This window comes from Macaca nemestrina, chromosome X, assembly GCF_043159975.1.
Source record: "Macaca nemestrina isolate mMacNem1 chromosome X, mMacNem.hap1, whole genome shotgun sequence".
Taxonomy (NCBI): domain Eukaryota; kingdom Metazoa; phylum Chordata; class Mammalia; order Primates; family Cercopithecidae; genus Macaca; species Macaca nemestrina.
Window position 1 is genome coordinate 36,668,002 of NC_092145.1, and position 14,406 is coordinate 36,682,407.

The 14,406-nt window shown below is 42.0% G+C and overlaps 1 protein-coding gene across 3 annotated transcripts in view; it reads right to left on the reverse strand.

Annotated features, from left to right (window-relative positions):
- The window catches only part of LOC105468383 (LON peptidase N-terminal domain and ring finger 3), a 50,143-nt gene that overhangs the window by 6,309 nt on the left and 29,428 nt on the right, over positions 1–14,406 (reverse strand). For all 3 annotated transcript variants that reach the window (XM_011718498.3, XM_011718501.3, XM_011718500.3), the window contains 5 exons: positions 10,597–10,711; positions 7,592–7,713; positions 4,848–5,006; positions 3,630–3,792; positions 2,472–2,621 (listed from right to left, as the gene is read on the reverse strand). In XM_011718498.3, coding sequence (XP_011716800.2) covers positions 2,472–2,621; positions 3,630–3,792; positions 4,848–5,006; positions 7,592–7,713; positions 10,597–10,711 — 709 coding nt within the window. The remainder of the gene's footprint in view (positions 1–2,471; positions 2,622–3,629; positions 3,793–4,847; positions 5,007–7,591; positions 7,714–10,596; positions 10,712–14,406) is intronic.

Here is a 14,406-nt window from a genome sequence, read left to right on the forward strand (position 1 = left end):
TGTCACTATACAGGGCCACAGCTCTCTTCTCCCCTGAAAACCAAAGGCTATGATTTACAGTACCAAAGAATCACAACCTCACTTTGCAAAAATTCCAATTAGAAAACATTCACATTAGAAATATATTCTGCCCCGGGGCTGGGAACGGTGGCTCATGCCTGTAATCCCAGCACTTTGGGAGGCCGGCGGGTGGATCACGAGGTCAGGAGATCGAGACCATCCTGGCTAACATGATTAAACCCCGTCTCTACTAAAAATACAAAAAATTAGCTGGGCGTGGTGGCGGGCGCCTGTAGTCCCAGCTACTCAGGAGGCTGAGGCAGGAGAATGGCGTGAACCTGCGAGGTGGAGCTTGCAGTGAGCCGAGATGTGCCACTGCACTCCAGCCTGGGTGACAGAGTGAGACTCGGTCTCAAAAAAAAAAAAAAAAAAAAAAAAAAAAAGAAAAAAAGAAATATATTCTGCCCCTAGATTTCCTTTTAAAATAAAGAGCTTTCCTATTCCACATAAATCCTTCCCCAAAATTCTGTTTGTAAGCAGCTTCCCTGGCACATTATTTTAGACATTGGGAACTTATTTCCTTCTAAGCCTAAAACGAGCTTTCTGCCCACAACTTTCACAAGTTTGGTTTTAGGACTACAGAGAACCATTCTGGTAAAAGTGCCTACACCTGAAATTATTTGGCTCCAAATTGGTTCCTCTGATCGTCACCACATCTCACTGCCTTCTTTGCTTCTTTGTGCCTCTAGCTTCATTTGCATTCTTTTTTGTCCCTCCCTGAAGCTGGCAACATGCTCTCCCTCCTATTATCAGTTCTGAATATTAGACTGATGTTCTGAACTTTTTTTCCAAGGATCACCAACAAAGATATTTAAGCTGGTATTAACACTTGTGGCGGTTTCTAAGAAACATCCTCCTGACAGAACATTCTTATTTGTGGGACCACTGGGGCTGCAGCATTGACTGGAGCAAACTGGGATGGGTTTGGGTTTTTCTTTTTTGCTGGTGCTGCTGCTGCCAAAGCAACATAATAACAGAACTAAGAAAAAAGGAAGTGAAAGCCAAGATTTCAACTTTCTCTGTCATTAGCCTTTATGAATCACACTGTAGCATCTGTGTTTTCCCGTTACCATTGCTGATCTATATCTTTTGCCTAAGGGAGAACGCTTCCCGGAAGGTGAAGGGGAACATTAAGCTTGATCGTGAGTTTGCTCACAAGTATATGCTGCAGTCCTGACTCACCGTGGCCCAGAGCCAGGAGCTGGGTCACAGGAAGCACTAACTGGCCTTTCTCCCTTGAAGACTCATGATGCCTTTGCATGGGTGGGGAAGGAGCCACTTTTGTGGTCTGAGGAAAGCAAGACGTTTCAGCTCGTTAGGGAACAGACTGGTGTCTTAGAACCTCAGAATGCAAGAGGAAGAGGCGGTTTTAGACCCCTCCTCATGTCAGAGATGGGACAAAAGTTGAGAAGGGGAAAGGGATCTTCCCAAGGTTATACTGCTAGAAAGGTAAGAAGGACCAGACTTTTGGTCAGAATATGCATATTTAGATATTTCTTTTGTGACAGAGTTGAGGATGAGCATAAGTAAAGAATCAAGGAAGTTCTGTGAGTGTTGATGTAGGAGAGCTAGCTCGGGGCATAGAAGAAGATGGTGATGAGGAAGTATGTGGTTAGGATATCTCCAGCCTTATCCTAGAAAGAAAGTACTCCCTGATTTATACCAGGCAAGCAAAGCTTAGTGAAAACCATCTCCACTCTCCTAGAGAGCTTCTGATCTGCAGTTTGATCTTGCAAATAGGCCTATCCCCCAGGAAGAACACTGATCAGTTGAACCTAACAAACTACTTTCTAGTATAACTCAACCAACAGTATTTAATGATGGGGTCAGTTTTCTCAGGAGCTGTTCAGCCCTGGTGAGGACAATAGCAAGGGTCTAGACTTGCAGGGCAAAGCATAGATAGACCGAGGCATGAAAAGTTTCTGTGGTCTTGCAGTTGTAATCTTATAAGGGTAGCTGGCCCTATCCCCTAGTTCCCAAAGCAATGAAGGAGAGGGTTATGAAGTTACCTAAAAGCAGCAGCTTTTGGTCTCAGCTCCCAGGATACCTTTCTCTTTAGTTCTGGCCTTTGCACGTATCTTGTCACCCTAACATTACCATGGTGTGAATCTGGACTCCCATGGAAGGTTCTTCTATTGGTGATATCTATGTTCCCATTCTCTTATCTTACTTAGTTCTCAAAACCTTCCTTGAATCCAAGTTCCTACTGCTTTACTTTAGTTACCCCCAATTCTAACTTGGGATCTTTTTGGTCTTACTCATGACACTATGCAGCCAAACAACACCAAATTAAATCCATCTTCCTCTCTGTATTCAATGTGCTGAATGGCAACCACATACCCATCTAATCACAAACACTAGGCACTCTCTTCTAGTGGGGCAACCCGTTTAAAGTAGACATTTTTCTATACCTGAGGATCAGCGTCTTTCTCCGGCATGGGACCAAAGTGATTGAGTATCCGATTCTTTAGGGATGATTTGAGTGAATGAAACCACAATGACGCTTGCTGATAGACACAGTTATGTAATCCCATGAGCTCAGCACAATCCTCTCCCTGAACCTGAAAGTATCAAAGTGGAAGTGAAACATTCTATACCCTCTCCATCATTCCCGGAGTCACTTTTGACACCTGACTCGCTTTGAGCATCCATTCTGCCTTTTTATGGGAAGGCTCACCCATCCAGCTTTCTCCTGTGCTTGATGTGAAATTCCCCTTAGTGAAGTGCTGGACAGTGTGTAGATACTGCTGAGCATGGAGGAAGGAGAAGGGCTCAGCTGGTAGATTAGCTGAAACAGCAAAACATGCAGAAAACCAGAGATTCAAACCAGCCTGAGTGGAGGCATGTGGTTAAATCAGGTTATGCTGGTCCATGCCTTTGCCCTTTTCATTTTTACATCTGTTTTCCCATTGCTAGCTGGAAAACACACAGGAGTATGTCAGTCTTAGCATGTAACTATCTTGGTCAAACACATTTACTTAGTCATCAGATATTTATTAATCTACCATGTAACAAATGTAAATATAAATGAACACAGGATTATTTACCTCTTCTTGCACCCATTAGCTCAGAAAACCAAGGATTAACTAGATGTGTCATCTTTCTGCCTTATGGGATGATGGATTATTGGGAAGGGCTCTTAGCCAGGTTACGTACTTTAAAATACAAATGCATGTGTGGATCTATAATTGTCTCAAAAGAAAAAAGTTTAAAATATACACAAATCGATGGATAAAATATATACATATATATAGACCCACCCCAGATCTATTCCTTGGTATCTTTGACAAAGACTTAACTCCCAAGCTGAATGAGCCCCAGGGTTGATCTAGGATAGCATTTCTTACACATGAATGCAACTCAGTAGCTAAGCAGAACCAGGACAATAGGTGCCCTCACTGCCGTACTGCAACTGGATAGCAATCCAGCAGCATTCAATGCTGCTGCAGCAATTTGGTGTGAAATCCCAAGGCCCTCAAGGGTTCTGAGAAATCCTTTCGCAATTATCTTTGTGTACCAAGTTACGAGGATAGCCTGGCTTTGGGATTCTTGGCACTGGCCACCCTCACCTTTTGGTCTTCAATGTATTCAATGTCGGCTGTGTTGTAGCCATCCCGCTGGCTCTGATGGAGCACCCTGAAGCGCCTCTTTCCTATGCTGTCAACCACTGAGCGGCCATCGGCAAAGAATTGAACATTTCTGATCTCTAGGATGCAGCCATATTCTGCAAACCTGTTTATTGAGAATGGAGTCGAGAGAATAGATCCTTGATGAGTTCTGTTTCCCTGGCCTGGCACCCAGCCATTTCTGTAACCCCATGCTGTGGCTCAAGGGACTTCTGCCTATTTTCCTGTCCCTGGGTTATAGTTTCAAGTATACAACAGGCAGTGCCTGTGTGAAGAAAAACAAATCATAATGTGTTTGTGTAACTGCTACCATTTATTGAGCACATACTATGTGCCGTGCCAGTGCTATGGTTTGAATGTTTGTCTCTACAACCCATTTTGAAATTTAATTGCTATTGTAGTATTATTAAGAGGTGGGACATTTAAGAGGTGATTAGGCCTCCACCCTCATGAGTGCATTAATGCTGATATGGTGAAAGTAGAGTAGGGTTGTTATTAATACAAAAGGGCAAGTTTGACCCCCTTCTTTCTCTCTCTCTGTTGCCCTTCTGCTATGCCCTTCCACTATGTTATGACAAAGGAAGAAGGCCCTTGCCAGATGCCAGCACATTGATCTTGGACTTCCCAGCCTCCAGAACCATGAGAAATAAATTTCGATTGTTCATAAATTATTAGTCTGTGGCATTCTGTTACAGTAGCACAAAATGGACTAAGGAAGCCAGGAACTGTGCTCAGCATTTTATGTACATTATTAACTCACCAATCTTCCCAGCAAACCCAACGAGGTAGGTACTATTATTGTACCCACTTTACAGATAAGGAAACTGGGATACAGAGAGGTTAAATAGCTTGCTCAAACTCAAACTTGCTCCAAGGTTGCAACTAGATAATGAACACAGGCAGTTTGACTCCAAGGCCCACATTCTTATAAGTTTTATAACATATACCACTTGTTTAACCAAATATTAATTCTAGAGTTCTTTAAATAGCCTCTCACATGGTAAACTAACCACCAAAGGGACCATGATCCTCACAAATGCTTATATTCTTCAGTTGGCTAACCTCATGAGCCAGGCCTCCCCATCTCCTAGGAGTACCCCAAAGTAAAAGAGAAATCCCTCATTACACAACCTCTTTTTGCTCGCATGGCTCCTTACTTACCCTTTGACAGGATCTCCAAGGCACATGCCAAACTGTCTCGTGCCTGTCTCAATGCATCTACGAATCATCAGGCGGTAACAAGGCTCAAAGATGTGCAGGGGACAAGGAACGGTGGGATAGGCCATAGTACACACGAAAATAGGCACATTCTTATTAAGGCTGTCAGAGAGAGCAAATGACAGGGATCTCAAAGCAATCGGACAGAACACAAAAATGTTGGTCAAATGTTAGCATGTGATACCCCTGGGGGAAGGCAAAGAGACACCAGTTTGTTTTTTGACGGTGTCACTTGCCAAAGATACATCAAGTTTTGATGGCTAATAGAAAAATATTGAAATGCAATTGATAGTGTGGGCTGAGTTCCATTATCCGATGCAGAGGTTAGCCTAAGGTCTAAGAAATTAAAATTGGCATTCTACACATTTTAATTTGGCTGAAAAAGTTCTCTAGCACCTTAATATTGTGGGTGACAGCTATAACTCATATTTTGTCTTTCTTTCTTTCACGCTCTCTACTCAAAACAATCTCTTCAGGTGTTTTTCAGGCTGCATGGGGAAGGCTGCTGATGATAGAAGTGGACTCAGCTCTCCAGAAGGGTGGTGGGAAATTCTATGTAAGGTCCCTAGGGCATCTCAAATTTGCAAGGACCCCAAAGAATCTGCAAAGTAGGCACAGCTGAAAGGAGGAAGGACCAAGAGATAGGCAAGAGTAATCCAGCCCAGTGATGCTCAAATGCTTCTTTGCATCAGAATCACCAGGGGCTCTTAAATCAAGATGACTTGGATACCACATTACCAGAGATACTGATGCATTAGCTCTGGAATTGGAACCCAAGGGTCTGCCTTTCTCTTTCTTCTTCTCCTTTTTTTTTTTTTTTTTTTTTTTTTTTAGCATAATCTTACTCTGTCACCCAGGCTGGAGTGCAATGGTGCAATCTTGGCTCACAGCAACCTCTGCCTCCTGGGTTCCAGCAATTCTCTTGCCTCAGCCTCCCGAGTAGCTGGGATTACAGGTGCATGGTACCACGCCTGGCTAATTTTTGTAATTTTATTAGAGACGGGGTTTCACCATGTTGGCCAGGCTGGTATTGAACTCCTGACCTCAAGCAATCCACCCGCCTCTGCCTCACAAAGTACTACGATTACAGGCATGAGCCACCATGCCCGGCCCTGCCTTTCAATAACTACTCCCAGAGAGTCACACACACAACCTGTTGGGGAACCAAAACAGAGCCAGCTCCTCTGGGATCCTTGTCTTCTTATTTGTCTAGTAAATTCAACACAGGAACATCTGAACCTAAACCTATCAAGAAATACAAGACCAACTGCCCAAATCTCAAAAGGATCAAGTTTAGGATTCATTTACATAGAAAGTCCTAATACATCTCAGTATTTGTTAATAAGACCTTAAATGAGATTTGAGATGAGGGCTCAAGAGGCTCAATGCTAATTTACAGATCAGAAATAAAGATCCCCTGAGTAGTTCCAATGTAAATTAGTGAGAAAAAAATGATTTCTAGTTTCTGAGAAAAACATATTCAAAGTGAGGAGTGCATTCAAACAAGTCACTGGCAGAGTTTACGAATGTTCTCTACACAGTGGGCATGAAACCAGAACCATTTTTGCTGTCAGGAACCTTGCCTCTGGAATGCTGTTAGGATTCTACTGCGGATCGGGGGAGGGGAGGGCAGAAGCAAGACAGGCAGAAATTAGTGATTGCCTCCTGCTTTTTCTGCGAAGGGAGCTGTTCTCACAGCTAGGCTGAGGGCTGAGAGCCTCACTGACACCTCTGACCCTCCCCTTCACCTTTCACATTACCTATGCACGGCAGAGAAAGCACTTAACAAGTATTAGTATTATTACCATTAATTAAGTGCTTACTATGCACAAGGTCATTTGATTTTCATAAGAAGTTCATGAGGTGGCCAGGCATGGTGGCTCACGCCTGTAATCCTAGCACTTTGGGAGATCCAAGTGGGAGGATCATTTGAGGTCAGGAGTTCAAGACCAGCCTGTCCAACATGGTGAAGCCCTGTCTCCATTAAAAAATACAAAAATTAGCTGGGCATGGTGGTGCATGCCTGTAATCTCAGCTACTTGGGTGGCTGAGGCAGGAGAATCGCTTGAACCCAGAAGGCGGAGGTTGCAGTGAGCCAAGATCACACCACTGCACTCCAGCCTGGGTGACAGAGTGAGGCTCAATCTCAAAAAATAAGTCCATGAAGTAAGAACTCAAATTATTAAATTATTCTCAAGCTACAGATAAGGAAACTAAGGCCCAGAAAGGTTAAGTGACCTGCCTAGGGTTGTGAAGTAGACTCACTTTGAGGTAGAACTGGGTCTTAAGCCCGGTTCTGGTTGACACCAAAGTTCTTAACTTCATAGCAACTCCTTATGTATCTGAAAACAATCTTTTGGCCATTTCGTTAAGTTCCCCTGATTAAGCTACTCCAATTTACTCTCGCCAACAAATACCCTGTTACTGGGGGCAGGGTGTACCCTCATCACTGGTTTCGCTTATGCTTCTTCAGTGGTATGCTGGTATGTTTAACAACTGGCTCTCTGGGTGCAGGGGAAGCCCTGGTTTGTAGCACTTGCCAATTTCCATGGTGTAAATACTCTCACCATAGCCAATTTCAAGCAGCTGGCAGGACATCACTAAGTCGGAAGCTGGGAACTAATGTGCACATTCAGCTCTCATGAGCTGGTACGAGGGAAACAAAACAGAAATATGCATATACATACTTAGAAAGTTCTTCCATTTCCTCTTCGTAAAGCTTCCTTCGTTCCTTCAGTTCTTCTGGAAGGAATTTAGCTATGAGCTCCTCCATTATTACATTTTTGCTGTATTTTCTTGATGCCAAGCACTATATGGGGGGAGGCAATTAGATAATATGCAGTTAGGTAATACGCAGTCATCAGCAAAACACTTCTGATGTAATCACTGGACAAGTCACATGACCCACATATTGGAGTAGTCTGGACCCACAAATCAGCAGATGATACCATCATAATATATGTATTTTCTGGATGTTAGTTTCATTTAAAAAACCACACATGCAATTGATTATCTTCATAATTAGAATAAAAATATTTTAACAAGGGGGTAAAACCTGCATTGAAGTTTTAAAACTCTCACAATTTTCCTGAAATACTGAAATCAAGATCATGTTCTTGTCCAAAAAGTGGTGTGGGGGGAATCCTTCCCTTTCCATTTCCTGTTGATCGTGTTTACAAGCACACAGAAATGGTCTCCATCTGGGATATGCTCAAAGTTAGTGGCCAAAAGGTTCAGGGAACTAAAAAGCATTTTTCAATCACTGATCCTTTCCTGCCCTGTCCCACTCCCAGCCTAACCCAATGCTTGGGCTTCTGGATATTGCCAAATCTACCTATTTTTTCTCTTTTAATTTTAGTTTTAAAAAACACAAACAGCTAAATATTGATTTGTCTATTTGCCTTTCTAATATACCATCTAGGTATCACTGAGATTAAAAGTCATGATTTCAAGAACTGGACTCAGGCTCAATTGTCACTGTTACTCTTCTCCCAAACACCTCTGACCGATGCACACCCAGGGATGTTTAAGTAGTGGGTATTTAACGGTGTGAATCAAACAACTGATGTTAAAACATCTGCGGAGAATTGCTTGCTATGGAAACTACCCCTACAGTCCCAGCAAGGAGAGCGCCTGAGTATAAAACTGTTGGCTTCAAACAATTTTGTTCCTTTCTCAGTATGGGCTGTGTCTCTATTCTGCAGTGAACATGATTGGAATATTTAATCCTATGTAAAATAGTGCAAGTGTGACCCTATGTGAATACACAGAGATAGATGAGAATATCTTCTAGACCCCAAGTCCTGAACCGTATAGCATCTGTCTCCAGGATGCCTTATCTGCCACTGTCACTGCCATTGCCTGGCTATGGGAAAATCAACTGCACTTCCCAGTCCCAGTTTTGGGGGATAAGCAGTGATTGAGGAGGTAGTCGGTCCAAAAAGTAGGTGACTCCTCTGCTGATGCTAAAACAAAAAGCCAGAAAAGGCACATACTAAAATGTTAACTAACAGTGATTTTCTCTAGGTACTGAGCATATGGGTAGATTTTTCTTCTTTCCACTTAATCTGAATTTTCCAGTGTTACAACAACACAGATGTATTATTTAAGTATAAGGATTATGGACTTCTCACCTACAATCAGGCCTGCAAATCCTACAACTTTTATCTAGGGAAAGGTATGACATTGGCCCTCATCCCAATCCCAACACATACCCTGAGGGCTACCAGCGATGATTATTTCACTCTATTCCCTTAATTTAAATACTGGGGTGATGGTAAAGCTCAACATGTGACTTCTCTTGACCTGTAGTCACCTAGAGATAGCCTTGCATCTCCAACCTCTCCTCAGGAATGACAGGGGTCAAGGAATATTAACACCAATCATAAAATGTGGCACATAAGTCCCTGAGGGAGGGAAAACAAGATGGATTCTCAGGTCTTCTTTTTCTATAGGAAATTCCTTCAGGTTCACTTGAAAAACAAAGGTGGGAGTCTGTGTGATTAGTTTTAGAGAACCTGGAAGTCCTAAAGGGCTGCTGTCTGCTAAATTGGCTTACTGCAAAAGCTCTAGGGCTTCCAGGTACAGTGGCTCCTGAGGGGTTGGACAAGGATCACTCTGAAGTTCTGTGAGGTTCTCCTGGGGCCTTTGGAGCTGTTATCTTCAAGCCACAGAATAAACATTGATGATAAGGGAACATCAGGGCTTACCTAGTCCAATCCTAGAGGGGACAAAAGATTTACTCAAGATCACAGTATATCAGGTGCCATGATGAGATCAGAACCAGGATCCAAGTTTATCATCTATTTAACACTTTTGTTTCCAACACAAATTGATTTCCCTACTTACACCACATAAAAAACTGCATGTTGCCTCATTTTCCTGAAGGACTTTATGGAGATGGGAACAGTGGCTATAAGACAGGAGAAATAGGCTGGGCACGGTGGCTCACGCCTGTAATCCCAGTACTTTGGGAGACTGAGGTGGGTGGATCACCTGAAGTCAGGAGTTCGAGACCAGCCTGACCAATATGGTGAAACCCCATTTCTACTAAAAATACAAAACTTAGACCAGGCGCGGTGGCTCACGTCTGTAATCCCAGTACTTTGGGAGGCCGAGGCAGGCGGATCACGAGGTCAGGAGATCGAGACCAGCCTGGCTAACACGGTGAAACCCCATCTCCACTAAAAATACAAAAAAATTAGCCAGGCATGGTGGCAGGCGCCTGTAGTCCCAGTTACTTGGGAGACTGAGGCAGGAGAATGGCGTGAACCCGGGAGGGGAAGTTTGCAGTGAGCGAAGATTGCGCCACTGCACTCCAGCCTGGGTGACAGAGCAAGACTCTGTTTCAAAAAAAAAAAAAAAAAAATTAGCTGAGCGTGGGGGCATGTGCCTGTAATCCCAGCTCCTTGGGAGGCTGAGGCAGGAGAATTGCTGGAACCCAGGAGGTGGAGGTTGCAGTGACCCGAGATCACGCCACTGCACTCCAGCCTGGGTGACAGAGTGGAGACTCCATCTAAAAAAAAAAAAAAAAAAGACAGGAGAAATAGATGGTTTGAGGGAGTAAAGTGCCCTACCACAGTGCAGTGGCTTGGGATCCAGTTGAACACTGTCTTAGTGCCCAATTCCAAATAAGCTAAACCTAACAAGAAAGAAATACTGATTTAAACCAAACAAAGAAATATTGATTTACCTGTGAAAGACCGTCTTTGCACAATGGACACTTGGCGTTGTGATCTAGGCATCTTTCTAGGCATTTTAAGCAAAAAGTATGCCCACAAGGTGTTGTGACTGGCTCATAGAATAATCTGAAATTTAGGAATCAAAATGGAAGAAAACTTCAGTAAGACCAAAAATAAAAGAGCAACTCAAAGCTAAGGTTTTAAAGCATTATTTAGACTATTTTAGGGTGGGGGAGGAGTTCTTTTTTAAAAGTCGCTATTGTTGCACTTCAGATAAACATTTGCCTTTCGTTTTTGAGCTGCATTAAAATACATTTATTAAAGTTTAGGGCATAGCTAGATCATTTTGTAACATCAATTCTAGTCTATCTCTTCTGGGGAATTCAGATTTTTTGCCCTGTCTGGTCCAAGAAAAATAGAGATTAATGCACAGAGTGTCTGGATAAAATTCTATTCTGAAAATATTAGCCAACCTGTTCACCTGAGTATATGTAAACACACACAGACACACACAGACACGCAGACACACACACTCTCTCTCCCTTACACATTTACCCACTTAAGCACTTTACATCATATTACCATGGAAAAAAACTTTGTTTACTAACCTTGATTCCTCTTTTCGTCTAAGCAATGTCAATGCCTGAAGGATATCAAAACTGTACCTCTAACAAACATAACTGCCTTTTATATAGATAGATAATTTTCATAGGGGGAGAATAGTATTGTTAGTGTGCTTACTGATATAGACCAGATATGGATCTATATTGATGCATATACACATATACATACATTTACATGTGTACATACATATGTATACATACATATACTTCAATTTGGTACTATTTTAATTGCTTGGGGAGAGTAGGAGATTTTCAAAGCAATGTGGGAATCCTTTTATAAAGCTGTTCTGTACCTTCAGAAATTCATGGATTTGCTTTGCTTAAAAAAAGGCTCACCTGCAGCGAGATCAGTGAGTGAGGGTAGTTGAAGATGACCGTTGAGGAGTGGGGCTTGCATTCACCAAGAGGAGAAGCACAGGAAGAATGGAAAGACCCCTCCCTGCCTGACCAGCCTATTTTCACCTCACAAGAGTGTTCAGTGGAAAGTCAGAGGCTGCCAGCTGTACGGCTCCCTCGTGTGGCCAGGAGGTGCACCAGCAGCCTGGCAGCACTGCCGGGCTGAGTAGAAGAATCAACATGCCAGCTGAAAAGTACTTGTGAAGAAATTGAACCCACTAACTAGAATGAACCTGAGGTCCAGAAAGGTGGAAGTTACTTGTCTAAGTGTGCACAGCCAACTGTTGACAGATGAGAGTCCATCCAACTTCCACTTCCAGTCATGTGCCTTTTCTATTACAAGGATAATTCTCAACCATTGCTGTGCATCAGAATCACCTGGACAGCTTTATCTTTAAACTGCTTTATTGGTGCAAAATTGATACATAATAAATGGAACAGACTTAAAGTGTACAATTTGATAAGTTCTGACATATGTACACACTTATGAAACCATCGCCACGATCAAGATAGGAAACATACCCATCACTCCCAAATGTTTCCTCTCGCCCCTTTGTAAGCCCTCCTTCCTGCCTCCCCAAATCACCTGGGGAGCTTATGGAAACTCTAGATGCCCACTACAGCATCTACAGAGATTCAGATCAGTAGACCCAGTGTACAGGACAGGCATCAAGACTTTTTTTAAAGCCTCCTGGTGATTTTAATGTACAGCCAAGGTTGAGGATCACTGTGTTACACAAATCCCATTAATCTCTGCATAGGCAAACTTTCTGTATTGGTCTTCAAATATCAGTTACGTGTGGAGCAAAAAAAAAAAAAAAAAATACATCGTGAAGCTCCACTGGCTAAAGTTCCAGATTCAGCACGTCAAGGGGACTAGAAAAAATGGGATATTTTTAACAAGCCAATGGAGGTCTGGAGTAGGAGAGAGACTTTTCATATATTCATCTTTTTGGTACTTTTTGAATTTTTTGATTCTGTTTAAAAAGTAGTTAATTTGTTTAACAAATTAATTAAAATTAATAAATTTTAGTTATCCAATTGGCCAAAAAGCAAAGTTATTTTTTTAAAAAAACTATTTACTATGGAGGTCTCCGTGCACTAAGGCAAGAACAAAATATGAGAACTGGAAAGGAAAAAATCAAATCTGTCATTATTCACAAATGATATGGTGAACTTAGAAAAATCTAAAAGAATCTACAAATGATTATTAGAATAAGAATAGAATTAACAAAGTTACTAGATAAATACACACACACACATACAATTATACTTCTATATACCAACAATAGACATTAGAAATGTTATCATCTTAAAGATAACATTTACAACTGCTTTTAAAAATCAAGTGTCCAGGAAGAAATCTAACAACAGTTATAGGAGACCTCTTTTGGAAAAAGCTACAAACGCCTCATTGAAAGAAAGTAAACAGCTAAGTCCCAATAAAAAACCTCAATGGGTTATTTCATTTGTTTATTTTTGTAGAACTTGACAAGTTGATTTCTAAACTTTATAAGGAAAAGCAAAGGGCCAAGATACATCTGAAGAGCAATGATGTGGGAGGACTCACTCTACCAGATAACAGAACATATAAAGCTGTGGTGATTAAAACAGTATATGACTAGCACAAGGACAAACAGACTCAGGGAATAGAATAGGAAGCCCAGAAACAGATCCAGATGTGGATTCTTGATTTATGACAAATGTGTCACTTCAAAGCAGATGGGGGAAAGATTTTCAGTACATAAATAGCCTTCTCAATAAATGGTATTAGGAGAGTTGGCTATCTATAGGGGGAAATGAAATTGGATCATCTCTCATATCATTCGCAAAAACCAATTCCATGTGGGCTGTAAAAATAAATGTGAAAAGCAAAACAATAAAACATTCAGAAGATGAAATAGCCAGGCACAGTGGCTGGCACCTCTAATCCCAGCTACTTGTTGGGGGGTGCTGAGGTAAGAGGATCGCCTGAGACAAGGAGTTTGACACCCCATGTCTTAAATAAATTAGTCAAATAAAAGAAAATAAAGATAAAAGAGGAGAATATCTTTATGACCTGAAGGTAAAAAAATGAATTATGACACAAACCCTGCCTATAAATGAAAAGATGGATAATTTTGACTGTATTAAAATGAAGCGCTTTTGGCTGAGTGCAGTGGCTCACACCTGTAATCCCAGCACTGTGAGGCCGAGGTGGGCGGATGGATCATCTGGGGTCAGGAGTTCAAGACCAGCCTGGCCAACATGGCAAAACCCCGTAAAAATTAACAGACTGTGGTGGCGTGTGCCTGTGATCCTAGCTACGGGGGAGGCTGAGACAGGAGAATCGCTTGAACCCAGGAGGTGGAGGTTGCAGTGGGCCGAGATTGCACCACTGCACTCCAGCCTGGACGACAAAGTGAGACTCCATCTCAAAATAAAAAAGAAGAGGAAACGCTTTTAAGTTCATCAAAAATGTCATTAAGAGGGCAAAAAGGCAAGCCAGAGTAGGAGAAAGTATCTGCAACACATAACGACTAGCAAAGAACTTGTATCTAGAGCATACATAGAGCCCCTAGAAGTCAATAAGAAAAAGAGAAGGAAGCCAACAGAAAATGAACAAACACTTATATGCACCAGCAGATGTAAACAATGTTTATAGCAATGTTGCCCATGATATCCCCTAACTAGATGCAACCCAAACATCCATCCATAAGAGAACTGGTGGATTCATACAATGGAATATTATACAATAATGAAAATGAACAAACTTCACCTACATGCAATAACATGGATAAATCCTAATACTGAGTAACACAA